The 14,235-nt window shown below is 40.3% G+C and overlaps 1 protein-coding gene across 5 annotated transcripts in view; it reads right to left on the reverse strand.

The window, feature by feature from the left end:
* HERC3 (HECT and RLD domain containing E3 ubiquitin protein ligase 3) overlaps positions 1 to 14,235 on the reverse strand; it is a 198,430-nt gene that overhangs the window by 35,537 nt on the left and 148,658 nt on the right. For all 5 annotated transcript variants that reach the window (XM_059887450.1, NM_001083663.1, XM_015471555.3 and 2 more), the window contains 4 exon segments: positions 13,837 to 13,980; positions 12,408 to 12,574; positions 9,923 to 9,989; positions 8,486 to 8,568 (listed from right to left, as the gene is read on the reverse strand). In XM_059887450.1, the coding sequence (XP_059743433.1) occupies positions 8,486 to 8,568; positions 9,923 to 9,989; positions 12,408 to 12,574; positions 13,837 to 13,980 (461 nt within the window).

Here is a 14,235-nt window from a genome sequence, read left to right on the forward strand (position 1 = left end):
ACAGCAAACTCTTCAAGTTATTTATCTTCAAGGGATAAAGGGACACAGGGACCCTGAACCTCTGGTCTTGGCCTCTTAGTGGCAATGTGCTGAGAGCCTAAGCTCTCACTCAAACAAAATGACTTTGAAACTTGGCTCTGGTTTTTGAACTCTGGACTTCTAACCATGTAAACCTGAGCAAGTAACTTATACCTCTCCATGCCTCAGTTTCTTCAACTATGGGAAGCACTCGAGAAATGTTACTAGCATTTTAATTATCTGCTATTCCTGTAACAGCCCAGCACAAATACCATGAAGATATTAAAGATTACACCTCCCATAGACTATCTCAAGAGATCAAGTGAAGTCTCAGCATTCCTAACTTCAGTTGATCTCAAGGAGCTAGAAGTGTTTGTCATGTGTGGGTTTTATTCTCACATTCCTTTATAGAATCTAGGTACCTTTTGAACTGTGATGTTGGAGAAGACTCTTGAGAGTCCCTTGGACTGCAAGGAGATCTAACCAGTCCATCCTAAAGAGATCAGTCCTGGGTGTTCATTGGAAGGACTGATGTTGAAGCTGAAACTCCAATACTTTGGCCACCTGATGCGAAGAGTTGACTCATTGGAAAAGACCCTGATGCTGGGAGGGATTGGGGGCAGGAGAAGAAGGGGATGACAGAGGATGAGATGGTTGGATGGCATCACCGACTCGATGGCCGTGAGTCTGAGTGAACTCTGGGAGTTGGTGATGGACAGGGAGGCCTGGCGTGCTGCAGTTCATGGGATCACAAAGAGTAGGACACGACTTGAGTACACACACATGTCATACAAACCTCTTTTTAATATGGAAGAAACTGGGGAAGATATTGATTACATTTGATTTGATTAACTTGAGTTAAACTGGAAGGAATATAGAATGACATGTGGGTTGTTTTTTTTTTAATTGATGGTAGTAACACCATGTTACAGAGTGTGAGAAATACTTAAGTCATGCAGTACAGTATTATCCAGATGTGACTACCAGTTGTGGCAAGATTTAGCTAAGATGCCAGCAGTCACCAACAATCATCCAAGGGTGTTCTTTTACCTGGATGTTTATAATTCATTTGTCTGTCTGCAGCTCTTGTCCAAGTAAAGAAAGCAATTTTAAGACCAAGTGGAATGTAATAAATTATGGATACAGAATTGGTATCCTTCTGTCATTTTCCTCCAGGGCAGTGGTGACAGCAAATATCTTACTGTTAGCTCAATAAAAACAGCTTCAATGCCAGTAGCATCTCTATATACAACTGCTCAAGTTAAAAACACAGCAGGTGTTATTCTTTTGGTTCTTTCACTGCATTTTCTTAGACTAATTTATGAAAATACCCAGTGACAAGATTATGGCATGTAACAGTCAAAAGGAAATGATTAATCTTTCACCATCGTATACAACCTTTCTTTCCAGGATCTCAACATGCTTTGATGGTAACACTTCTACTTTTCACAACATTAAGTGAAAGTGAAAGTTGCTCAGTTGTGTCTGACTCTTTGCGACCCCATGGACTGTATAGTCCATGGAATTCTCCAGGCCAGAATACTGGAGTGGGTAGCCTTTCCCTTCTCCAGGGGATCTTCCCTATCCAGGAATCGAACCGGGGTCTCCTGCATTGTAGGCAGATTCCTTACCAACTGAGCTATGAGGGAAACCCCTCACAACATTAAAGATAAAGGGGAAAAACAATCAAACACTAATTCACGTCTTTTTCTGTCTGTCCCGGACTATGACAGCAATATTAATAATGTGGCAATAACCACACTGGCTTCTCAGAAGTCTGTCCAACAGCAAGGGGGTGGGCCTCCTGACACCAAGTACAGAGCCACGGACAGCAGGGCCTAAAGCAGTGTGGATGGCCTCACCGTGTGCTCAAGGAGTGTTAGCAACCCAGGAAAGTGGAAACCCAAACTTCCGTCTAACACAGAAGCTATTCCCTATTCTAATTTCAAACACAGTGTCTTGGCAATAAGAATAGGAGTCCCCCTCTGCCTGGCAATATTTAAAACAACAGCACATTTTACAACACAAAGACTTAAAAACTTTTTTAGAAAGAGAGAAGCTATTTTTTTTAAAAAAGTCATGGTAACAGAATAATGGAGTTTTGTAATATAAGTAAAAGAATAATGTAGGTCCCCTTATTACTCCCTTGAAGTTATGTACTCTCTTTCTTTTAAGGAATCTGTATGTCATCAGAACATCCTTATGGAAAATGTTTTGTAGAAGCAGCCCTGAAGTCAATTAGGGGCAAACAACCGCAAAGAAAGAGAAAAGGAAACCACTGACTTTAAACAAAAGCACGTTCTCTGCACTGATTCTGAGGACCACTCATGGGATGAGCAATGTCCAGGAGTGAGTATATGTCAACGTATGGTCGGGACACGCAAGATGGCTGTGCTGTTGCGCTCTGTACAACCCCTCCTCAACCTGTGCCTGCTTCACCCACACCCTATTCATATAACTGACCTTCCACATACTTGTGCCAGGCCCCTGCTCATGACTAGGTCAGAACATCTCCACTAAGATAGCTTATCAAAGGGGTGTTGAGGGGCATGTCTCCCCCTTGCTGGTTTCCCTGATAACCAAGAGCCAACCTCACATCAATTCCCCTGATTACTGGTACCCACCTCCCCATTCTCCGCAATAGCAGAGACAGTCGCCACGTTCTGCCTATCTACCCCAGGTGGTAGACATCACCCCAGGACCTTGCTTCACACATGTAACCCACATCCATTAAGCCACTGACGCCTCTGTTGCGGACTCCAGATTTTTTCTTCAGCCTCGAGATTGGGCTTGCAGGCCTGCAGGGCCTTTTGCCCAACTGTCAGCAAAAGATAAAAATGGTGGAAAAGGAAAAAAAGATGAAGAAAGAAAGTGTGCCACAGACCCACTTCTATCATGAGATTTCTTTGCTTGCAAACTTTACTGAGCATCTTTCCCTTTTTGTTACGTTCTCGTCTCTGTTTTCTAGTATCCAGACCTTAGCAGTCCTCCCAAGAGCTCTACCCATATCCATCCCCCCCAGATGCCTCTGTCCATGTGGATTTCTCTGAACCCCTTTCGATTCAATTAAATAATTTGTCTTCATATTTCATTTATGGTTGCAAATGAGAACAGCTTAAAACCCTAAACAAACTGGGTTATATTTCAGTATTCCTGCACAGATTGTGTCTCAACTATCAGGTCAATTCAATTGCTGATTCCAAGAAATACCTACTGAATAAGGAGACAGCGTGAGAGTGAGAGAAAGCAAAGAGACAGAAAAAAAAAAGCTCAGACCCACATAGAGAAAGAGAACAAAACAGGCAGAGACATAAAGTCTCCAGGAGAAACAATTTTATAAAGATACGAAAAAAGAGGGTTAAGTCCCAATACCTGCCTCCTCTGCAGACTTTATCACAAATTGCCTACGCCTGCACAAGAACACTCTCCCCGCCGGGCCTATCCAACACACAGTGCATTCGGAAGACTCACTAGGAAGTGAAGAAATCCTGAATGTGCCCTTCCTTAGATTGCTTGCCTAGCCTACTGTTAGCTCATAACAAATGATGCACACACTATATTGTCTGAAACCTGATGCCAAAGCTCAGACATCCTTTGAAAAGGCTAAAGGCTATAGATGTATCTACATATGTACATATATACATCATAAAGTGATCACCAAAACCAGAAAGGAAGAAGAGTTGTTACAGAGAAGAACCAAGTCTGACTCCATGTTGGAACTGTCTTTGTTTTTTGTTGCTGTTATAATCATATATAGTGGCCTGCCTCAAAGGACCCTGCCACTCTGTTAAACTGTCTTTATTCAGTTCATAGAAAGATAATCTGACCCTGCCCACTTGCAAATGACTGCCCCAAAAAAACAGGGAGTAAAAGAGAGAGAAAGAAGAGATTCAACACACCCCTTCCCAAGGCTGGCCCTTCCCAGAAATGTTTTGCAAGACTGAAGACCCTTTTTACTTCACTTCCTCACTGCCTCTCCCACTCTATATTCTGCCTTTTGACTTTAGTTCCTCATTGCCTCTCTCTGGTTCTATAAAAGAACCTGCAATCCAGACCCCAACAAGACAGTTATTTTGAGACATAGTCAGCCAGCTTTCCAAATTAAAGTTGTATTCCTTGTCTCGGCACCTCAGCTCCCAGATTCACTGGTTTGTTGTTCAGTGAGCAGAGTACTTGGACTTAGTAACAAGATCACCTGGGCCCAAAAGCCACTTTATCAGTTCAGTTCAGTTGCTCAGTCATGTCTGACCTTCTGTGACCCCATGGAATACAGCACGCCCAAATTCCCTGTCCTTCACCAAATCCCAGAGCTTACTCAAACTCATCTCCATCGAGTCGGTGATGCCATCCAACCATCTTGTCCTCTGTCATCCCCTTCTCCTCCCGCCTTCAATCTTTTCCAGAATCAACATCTTTTCCAATGAGTCAGTTCTTCGCATCAGGGGGCCAAAGTTTGGAGCTTCAGCTTCAGCATCAGTCCTTCCAATGAATATTCAGGACTTATTTCCTTTAGGATGGACTGGTTGTATCTCCTTGCAGTCCAAGGAACTCTCAAGAGTCTTCTCTAACACCACAGTTCAAAAGCATCAATTCTTTGGCATTCAGCTTTTCTTATGGTCCAACTCTCATATCTATACATGATTACTGGAAAAAACCATAGCTTTGTTGGCAAAGTAATGTCTATGATTTTTAATATGCTGTCTAGGTTTGTCATAGCTTTTCTTCCAAGGAGCAAGCGTCTTTTAATTTCATGGCTGCAGTCACCATCTGCAGTGATTTTTGGAGCCCAAGAAAATAAAGACTGTCACTGTTATTCTGCCTTTTATTCTGCCCTTTAACCACTTTATGATCTGCTGTAAATTTCCCAATTTTAAAAATGTTATCAGATTCTATGGAATAATACTGTTTTTATTAAACAAGTCATTAGCAGTTAATAAAAGTACCAATGTTATACAGTTAAAGAAGGGACAGTGCTTTTAGCTTTGAAACATTCTTGTCAAGAGTTTCAAATGAAACACCTACTGCAGAGAAGAAATAATTCGGACTCCATGTTTCTTTGAGTTGCTTTTCCTTGCAGTTATTATAATCATACTAATGGCCGGTCTCAAAGAACCCTGCTACTCTGTTCGACTGTTAAACTTAAGTGCCTTTGTTCAGCTCATAAAGAGATAATCTGACCCTGCCCCTCTGTGAATGACTGCAAAAAAGAAGAGACTAACACATTTCATTGATGCTTTTGAACTGTGGTTCTGGAGAAGACTCTTGAGAGTCCCTTGGACAGCAAGATCAAACCAGTCAATCCTAAAGAAAATCAGTTCTGAATATTCACTGGAAGGAGTGATTATGAAGCTGTAGCTCCAATACTTTGGCCACCTGATGCAAAGAACTGACTCACTGGAAAAGACCCTGATGCTGGGAAAGATTGAAGGCACGAGGAGAAGGGGACAACAGAGGATGAGATGGTTGGGTGGCATCACTGACTCAATGAACATGAGTTTGAGCAAACTCCAGGAGACGGTGAAGGACAGGGAAGCCTGGTATGGCGCAGTCCATGGGGTCACAGAGAGTCGGACAGGATGAGCAATGAGCGATTGAACCGAACACACCCCTTCAGAAGGCTGGCCCTTCCCGGAGATGTTTTGCAACCCTGGAGATGTTTTGCAAAACCGAAGACCCTTTTTACTTTACTCCCTCACTGCTTCTCACTCTCTATTCTGCCTTTTGACTTTAGTTCCTCATTGCTTCTCCCTTCAGTTCTATAAAAGAACCTGACATCCAGGCCCTGACAAGATGGTTATTTTGAGACATCAGTCTGCAATCTTCTCTGTCAGCCAGCTTTCCAAAAAAAAGTCATATTCCTTGCCTCAGCACCTTGTCTCTAAGACTCACTGGCCTTGTGTGCAGTGAACAAAGCGAGCCCGAACTTGGTACCACACCTACTTGAGACAAGATTAGCCTCTATACTAGGTTCCCAGAGTCAAGATCACCTGAAGCCGTTTTTGTTGTGTCCTTGGCAACTTCTGCATTATTTCAGTTAACTCTGGTATTATAGCTCACACTTTCCCCAAAGCTGACGCCTCCCGGGTAGTCTGGAAGGTTTACATGACAAAAAAGATTACTGAATGCTACATTAGATCACCCTGGCTTCTAGCTATCTTTTAAACTGTAAAAGGATGGAAGAGGAGGCCTGTCAGGTTTTCTGTCACTCCTACTTTCAGAAGGGAAGATTTATGGGAGGAAGCCAATATACATCACTCATATAGGATTTCTGTCTGCATTTTTGCAACTATGTACAATAAGAAGCCAATTAAAACCCAAAGCTTTCATTTCCCAACATACCCAAAGCAGCATCCAACTTCTCTACCTCTGTAACCTTTTTCCACCCTTGCTTCCAGGCTTCCCTCACTCACAACCCTCCCAAGTGGAGACCACCATTCCCTCACCTTTCTGCACAAAATGAGAGACACCTACCTTATCTTTCTGCACACCCACGACTTCTTCAAGTCAAGAAGTTTTGTCTCTACCCGATGTGTTAACGATCTTTAAGTCCTCATCACAAGAGTCTCCCTTCTGTTCTAATATATATAACTCTTCTAAGAACATACATTTCCCCCCATCCTTGCTTTTTTTTTACTTCACCACGTTTTTCTGTGTGTAGGCAACCTCAGATTCACTGGTGGTTAAGGCTGGCATAAGGAACTAAACAAACTACTGACAGTAAGACCTCTAACACAACAGATCAGTGAGTATAACAAAAAAAGCAGCAGCCTCACAGATACAAAGAACAAATCAGTGGTGACCAGTGAGGGTGGGGGGGCGGACAACACAGGAGCTGGGGAGTGGGAGGTACAAACCACTGGGTGTGAGGCAGGATCAAGGATGTGTTGTACAATGTGGGGAATGTAGCCAATATTTTGTAGTAACTGCAAATGTAAAGTAACCTTTAAAAATTGTATTAAAATTTGAAATGCAAAAAAAGAAAAAGGAAATATCCTACTTAGAAACTATGACTTGATTTAAAAAAAAAAAAGACTTCAAGACATACATAAATCTTCAGCTCTAAACAAAATCACCTAGGTATCACACAGACATGTCAAAATCAACATTTATAAAATGGAACTCTTTAAAAAAAAAAAAAAAGGAACTCTTTTTCCTTTCCACCCTGCTCTACAGATTGTGTTTCCTGTTGTCCAAATTGGAACCCTCAAGACATGCTTATCAATACATGCCTCTCTAGTAGGATCCATATATAATCAGGCACTAGCTCCTGTTCATTACATAATCAACACAGAGCTGACTCTGCATCCCTGCTGCCTTCATTTTGGCCCTCAGTACCTAACACCTGAGTTACCTCAGTAGTCTCCTATTGGTCTCCCCACACATGGTCCATTTCCATATGGCCACCAGTCATCATTCTAAAACAGATCAACCATGTCCCACTTCAAAACCACTTAAGATCTGACAAGTTTCACCCCAATACTATTGCACCCCCCTTTAATCCACACACTAGCTCCCACCCAACAAGTACTCACCATTCTCTATCATGTATTAAATTTGAGAATCTGACTCATGTTATTCCCTGAGCCTGAAATGTTTTTCCCACTCACACTCTTTGATGATCAGTGAAAGTGTTGTGGCTTCTCCCTCTGGTTCCATGGCACATGTTCTATCACTTACCTACCACACGCACCATCATCTACTGCAATTATTCATTACACTGTCCCTTCCCAGTTAGTACTGAGGATAAAAGTTACTTATTTCCTGAATCCAGCAACAGATTTGGCCCACAGCAGGCACTCAGTGTTTGCAAACTGAATTAATTAACATGCAGATGGCCAAAAACCTCACTCTAATTCAAAAGCAAACAAAATTGAATGTTTTTCTCCTTCAAAGAGATAACACAGAAAATCATACTAAAAAATCAGATGTACTTGAATTAATTTTCATGAGGCACACAGAATTTAATTTAAAATCTACATTACAAATTCTTCATCAATAAAACCACCACCAATAATAGTAAGCATTTTTATAACTTTCGGTTATTCAACACATAGTTTTTGGAGCATTTTTTTGCCAGTCACTCTGATGGATACTGGAAACCTTCTATAGATGCTGGGAGCTCCTTCATTCCAAAATGTCAAAATATTCTCCTATAAATTATCTCACTTAGTCTCCCATGAGGGAGACAGAACGGTTATTTTAACCCCCTATTGACAGGACAGGAAACTGAGATCAGGTAGTTTATGAGGTTGACCAGGGTCAAAGCCAGTAGGACAGAGATGCAGAACACACACAGTTACCTTCCGATCCGAGGTCCACTGATTCCTCCACTATTAAATCTGTAAACTTGCCCTACCACTCTTATTCCCTCTGAAGAAGGGATGAAAAGTTAACTTTAGTCTTTGTCTTCAAAGTAAAAGTGTCGAGAAATGAAGTTACATGTGCCCAGTCAAGGGTCAAGACTAACCTGTTCTCCTTGCACACGGTCACTTTGTCTCCTCCTGGTATCAGCTTCTTCTGTTCAATCACACCGTAGCTTTCTCGACAAATCTATATTTAAGGGGGAATAAAGAAACATTTCAATTTTATTGACTACTTATCTTTCTAGATCCCAAATGACTGAGAAGCCTTAGGAATGAATGTAGCTTAATTACTACTTACATTACCACAGAAGATTCTTGGGAGGAGAAAGAATCAGAGAACATCGGCACTTTATAGGATAGTTTTATTTTAAGATAGGGAGTTGCCAATAAATGCAATCAAAGAGAAAATATGAACTCTAGAAAATAAATTATATGTATAGGAGTAAAGGGGCTTCCCTGGTGGCTCGGTGGTTAAGAATCCACCTGCCAATGCAGGAGACATGGGTTCAATCCCTGGGTCGGGAAGATCTCCTGGAGAAGGAAATGGCAACCCACTCCAGCCTTCTTGCCTGGGAAATCCCATGGACAGAGGAGCCTGGAGGGCTACAGTCCGTGAGGTTGCAAAGAGTTGGACACAACTTAGTGACTCAACAGCAGCAGCAAACAACAACATAGGAGTGAAGAGGAATAATGCTTCAGTAATTTTCTTAAGTGTATAGATTAACCATTCATTCATTCATTTATTCAACACATTTACTGAACTCCAGAAATATTCAGGATACTTTGACTATCATACTATCCACCAATTCCATTTCTGAGTATATATCTAAAAAGAACAAAAATACTAATTCAAAAAGATACATGCACCCCAATGTTCAAAGCAACACTATTTACAATAGCCAAGGTATGGACACAATCTAAGTGTCCGTCAACAGATGAATGGATAAAGATGAATGGCTTATGTACACAATGGAATACTACTCAGTCATAAAAAAGAAGGAAACTGTGCCATCTGCCCCAACATGGATGGACTTGAAGGGTATTACGCTAAGTGAAATAAGTCAGACCAAGAAAGACAAGTACTGTATGATGTCACTTATAGATAGAATCTAAAAGATACGACAAACTAGTGAATATAACAAAAAAGAAGCAGACTCACAGATTTAGAGAATAAACTAGTGGTTACCACTGGGGAAAGGGAAGAGGGAAGGGACAACATAGGGGTAGGGGACTAAGACACAAACTATTACGTAAGAAATAAGCTATAAAGATATACCGTACAACACAGGAAATATAGCAAATATTTTATCATAACTATAAATGGAGTTTAACCTTTAAAAATTGTGAATCACTGTACTGTACACTTGTAACTAATATTCTACAACAACTATACATTGATGAAAAAAAGATACTATGACTAAAATAGTTTGGTTCAGAGAATCTCTGAATTTCTTCTTTGATTTGGAGAAAAATGATGCTAATTATAACTTGTAAGCATGATAAAAAAGATAGCTATGGTTGTAAGTAAAGAAAATCCTTACCGTGAAGTTGAGACAGAAAGTCTCCTCAATATCTTCCCCAGGGTAATCTAACAGTTCTTGAAGACTCCTAATCACAGTGTGACAGAGAAAAGAAAAGAGGTAAATCACACATGGCCATGGTGTTTCTATCCCAGTCACATGTCCAGATTATTTGCAAGGAAATGCTACAAAAGAAGATTCTTGAATGAACATAAATCTACACTGAAAGTCACGTTAAACATATTTTGAAAAAAATGTCTTACAAGCAGTTGACTTGTAAGATGCTCATTAATTGTTCTCTGTTCCTACTGACAAGCCTCACTGAATTTAAGAAGAAAATCAGGCAGCCTTGTATCTGACACACTTATGTCAACCCTAGTATACTTTGGAAGTAGATAAGTGAGGAGATGATCCTGCAGTGGTCCCACAGATTGGCTTTATCTGTTTGCATTAGAAGGATAATCCTCCCATCATAAAAAACAAACTTCAAAGTCACTGTGTCCACTTAGGAATCTAGTCTTACTTGTTAATGCAAGGGGCTCTGTGTGCAAAGAACTCTATTACCTGCCACATTAAAGAACACTGAAACCTGTTTATGCCAGCAATGGTCGTATCACAGCTGTCACGAGAATACATTCTTATAACTAGACTTCATTCACATTTCTTCAATGAGCTCAGAATCTGGCAGTTCCATAACAAGTTGCCCAGAAAGAAAATTTTTCATGCAGAATTTAAATCTTTTTTCACTTAACCAGCCAAAATCATTACTTGAAATATATCATTCTAAGCCAGGTTGGCAAAAAAAAAACAGCACACATTTCTGTTACTCTCAGTTACCACAAAAGTAACCCTGCCTGGTCTCCTCTGCCATTTTTTAATATTCCTTCTAAATTTTCTTTACCTCTCTCTGTGCCTTGCTCCCCTGCCCCACATCCTTTGTGATTCCTCTGTACTGATGTCCTATACTGGTGGTGTGACCATCTCATTTCCAGAGAGCACCTTAGAGACTACCCTTTCTCTATCTCCATCTTAAAATCAGTATTCTTTCTCTATATAAAAAAAGGGATGTTACCTTCTGCTGAAGTCAAAAGAACTATAGTGTTTCCACAAAGCCAAGGATATGGTATCTTTTTATAAATTAAATTTCACCTTATGCTACCTAAAATCAACACACAGAAACTCAAAATAAAAGGAGTTTTTAGAGACAGAAAGAAAATGACTAAAAACATGTCTCTACTGTCCTGGAAAATAGTATGGAGGTTCCTCAAAAGGCTAAGCATAGAGTTAGCATTTCACCTAGCAATTCTACTCCTAGGTACATAACCAGGAGAAACGAAAACTTACGTCTACATGAAAAGTGTGTAAAAATATCCGTAACAGCACTATTGCTAACAGTCAAAATGTAGAAACAAGCCAAATGTCCATCAGCTGATGAATGGATAGACAACATCTGGTATGTCCATACAACGAAATATAATTTGACAATAAAAAGAAATGAAACACTGATACAAGTTACAACTCAGATGAACCTTGAAAACATGCTGTGTGAAAGAAGCCAGACACCAAAAACCACATATTGTATGATTGCATTTATGTGAAATATTCAGAAGAGGCATGTCTACAGAGACAGAAAGTAGATTAATGGTTGCCTAGAGCTTGGGGGATGAAGAAGTTGGGAATGTCGACTAAAGAATACCAGGTTTCTTTTTCAGGTGATGAAAACATCCTAAAATTAACGGAGTAAAGGCTGCAAAACTCTGTGGCTGAAAAGTCACTGAATTATATACTCTAACTGGGCGAATTGTGCAGAATGCAAATTATATCCCAATTAAACTACTTTCTAAAAAAGGCTCCATGAGATAACAGAAAAAATACATATACTGGTCTCTGCCCCCAGTTCCTTAGCACAGAGCTCCCCAAATCCTTGTAAATTCCTCTGGGATGAGGGCACTAGAAACCCTTAACCTGTGGGATCCAACTCTATCTCCAGGTAGACAGTGTCAGAACTGAGATAAGTTGCAGGACACCCAGCTGGCATCATGCAGAATTACCTGGACACGTGGGAGAGAACCCCACACACATTTGGTGACCGGAAGTACAGCACATGTGGTCACAGTGTGAAAGTCAAGGAGACACAGAAAAGAGAAATACAGAAGGATGGGGAAATCTGTAACCTAAAACACAGGCTCTCTTTTCAATACTTTCTCCCCTGCTATTTATGGACTATGACAAATCTCAAAGTCCTTATATTCTGTTCAGGATAAGAAAAGCAGAGATTGTTTGGATTCCTGGGCAGCTATGACCTCCCTTTTGCTTTTTCTCCTGCTGTCCCTAGAGTGACCTAGGCATTGTTTCAAGCCAGCAGCTATGGACCTCCGTCTTAAGACAAAGCATACACAGCACAATCGAATGAGAAACTCTAACTTATACACGTGGTGCTTTCAACCTTTAATCTCAGTGCCAAGAGCTGCTTTCCACGCCAGGCTCCCATCTTTCAGCTCTGTACCTTCCTTCCGTGGGTGACAACTCCTTCAAGTCTTCCAGGCCAGGCTTCACGTTCAGTAGCTTCTTATAGAGAGCCAGCGGGAAGTGCAGGTCCACCACAGTGGAGTTGTAAATGGCGAGTCCGCAGGTTATGCCAATCAAGTGAAACCAGTTGTGCTCTACGAAACACTTTAAGCACATGCACAAATGTGTTAAAAACAAAAGCAGTGCTTGCACCCTCAAATCCATGTGTGATTTACCTTAAAATATTTTCAGAATGAAAGAATAAAGATCTATAATATTGTTACCTTCTGAAACAGAGAAATATCCCTAACAAAAGTTTAACTGTGTATGTTTGTGAATGATATGAGGTTTAAAAAAAAAAAAAAAAAAGATGTCCCTAGAAATTACTGGAATACTGTTACAAAATTAATATATGCCCATTGTTTCACATAAACATGAACACAAATACAGAGTAATGATCTGTTTTACAATAGTGATTTTTATCAGAGGTGGATGAGAACTGCAATATTTAGAATATTAAAAAAAAAAAAAGTTCAATTGTCCCCCAAAGATGCAGTGTAGACAAAGTTAAGCATTTACAGCTCATCTATGATACAGAGAACAGCTTATCTTCATTTAGAGCACTGGTGTCCAACAGAACCTGCTGCAGTGATGGAAACATTCTATTCTGTTCTGTCCCAGATGTCAGCCACTGTGTTTGTCTACTGAGCACCTGAGTGGGAGTCAGTACAACTGAGGGAATGTGAAATGCTCCAGGCACGAATACTAGAGTGGGTTGCCATTCCCTTCTCCTGGGGATCTTCCCAACCCAGGAATCGAATCAAGGTCTCCTGCACTGCAGGTGGATTCTTTACCATCTGAGACACCAGGGAAGTGCAAGTATTATTTAATTTTAACTAAATAAAATTGAAATTGAAATAGCCACAAGAGGCTAATGGCCACTTTTCAGAACAATACAGATACAGGGAGAGAAGTCCGGTAGAAAAAGAAATAAACTATAGTCTGCCTGAAATGAGAATGCCTTTTAAAACTTAGCCCTCCTACTGCATTTTCAAAAATAAACTGTGTACATCTGTGGGAGTATCCATACACATACTATCGTTGCTATTAAAATAAGATATATTTGACAATTACTTTTTATATGTCATAAAACCAATTTCTTTATCATACTCTTTCTACCCTTCGAGGATTTACAAAGCTTGGAGCTTACCTACTAGAAATGGAAATGGGACTAATGGGCAACAAAACTCAACTATGAGGTCTTGGCAACAGGGGAAACATGAAGACTGTTAGACTCTTCATAAACATTAAATGATTATCTTTGTTAGAGCTCCCCTTTGCAAATGTCAGAAGGCTAGGGACTGGTCTGACAACAAAAAGGAAGTTTAGTTCAATCTATCTGTTGAATGATGACATTACTAACTTACCGTATCTGAAAACCATAAGAGATTTGAATCCTGGTAGTAGGTAAACATTCCATAGATGGGATTCAACAGCTCTTTTAACAGTAAAAGAAAGAACTCCTTTGTGACGCCACCTGCATCCACTGCTTCTTCACCATCAAAAATGACCTTAAAATAATCAAAGTAGAATTAGTACTTCAGGGAAATCATTGTCATTTTATGGGTTTCGGGTTTTTTTTTGCAAATTCTTTCCAAAGTCAGGACAAAGAAAGGAAGATGTAACAGAATACACTGCTGCAATGAAACTGCAAGGTGTATCTGTTGATTATTACCAAGACACTGAACAATCACACAAAATTTTACTGGGCACTTCAAGGGATATAGACAAAGTCAGAAGTTTACCAGATGTCCACAGAAAATGTA

The sequence above is a fragment of the Bos taurus genome, chromosome 6 (assembly GCF_002263795.3).
Source record: "Bos taurus isolate L1 Dominette 01449 registration number 42190680 breed Hereford chromosome 6, ARS-UCD2.0, whole genome shotgun sequence".
NCBI classification, from domain to species: domain Eukaryota; kingdom Metazoa; phylum Chordata; class Mammalia; order Artiodactyla; family Bovidae; genus Bos; species Bos taurus.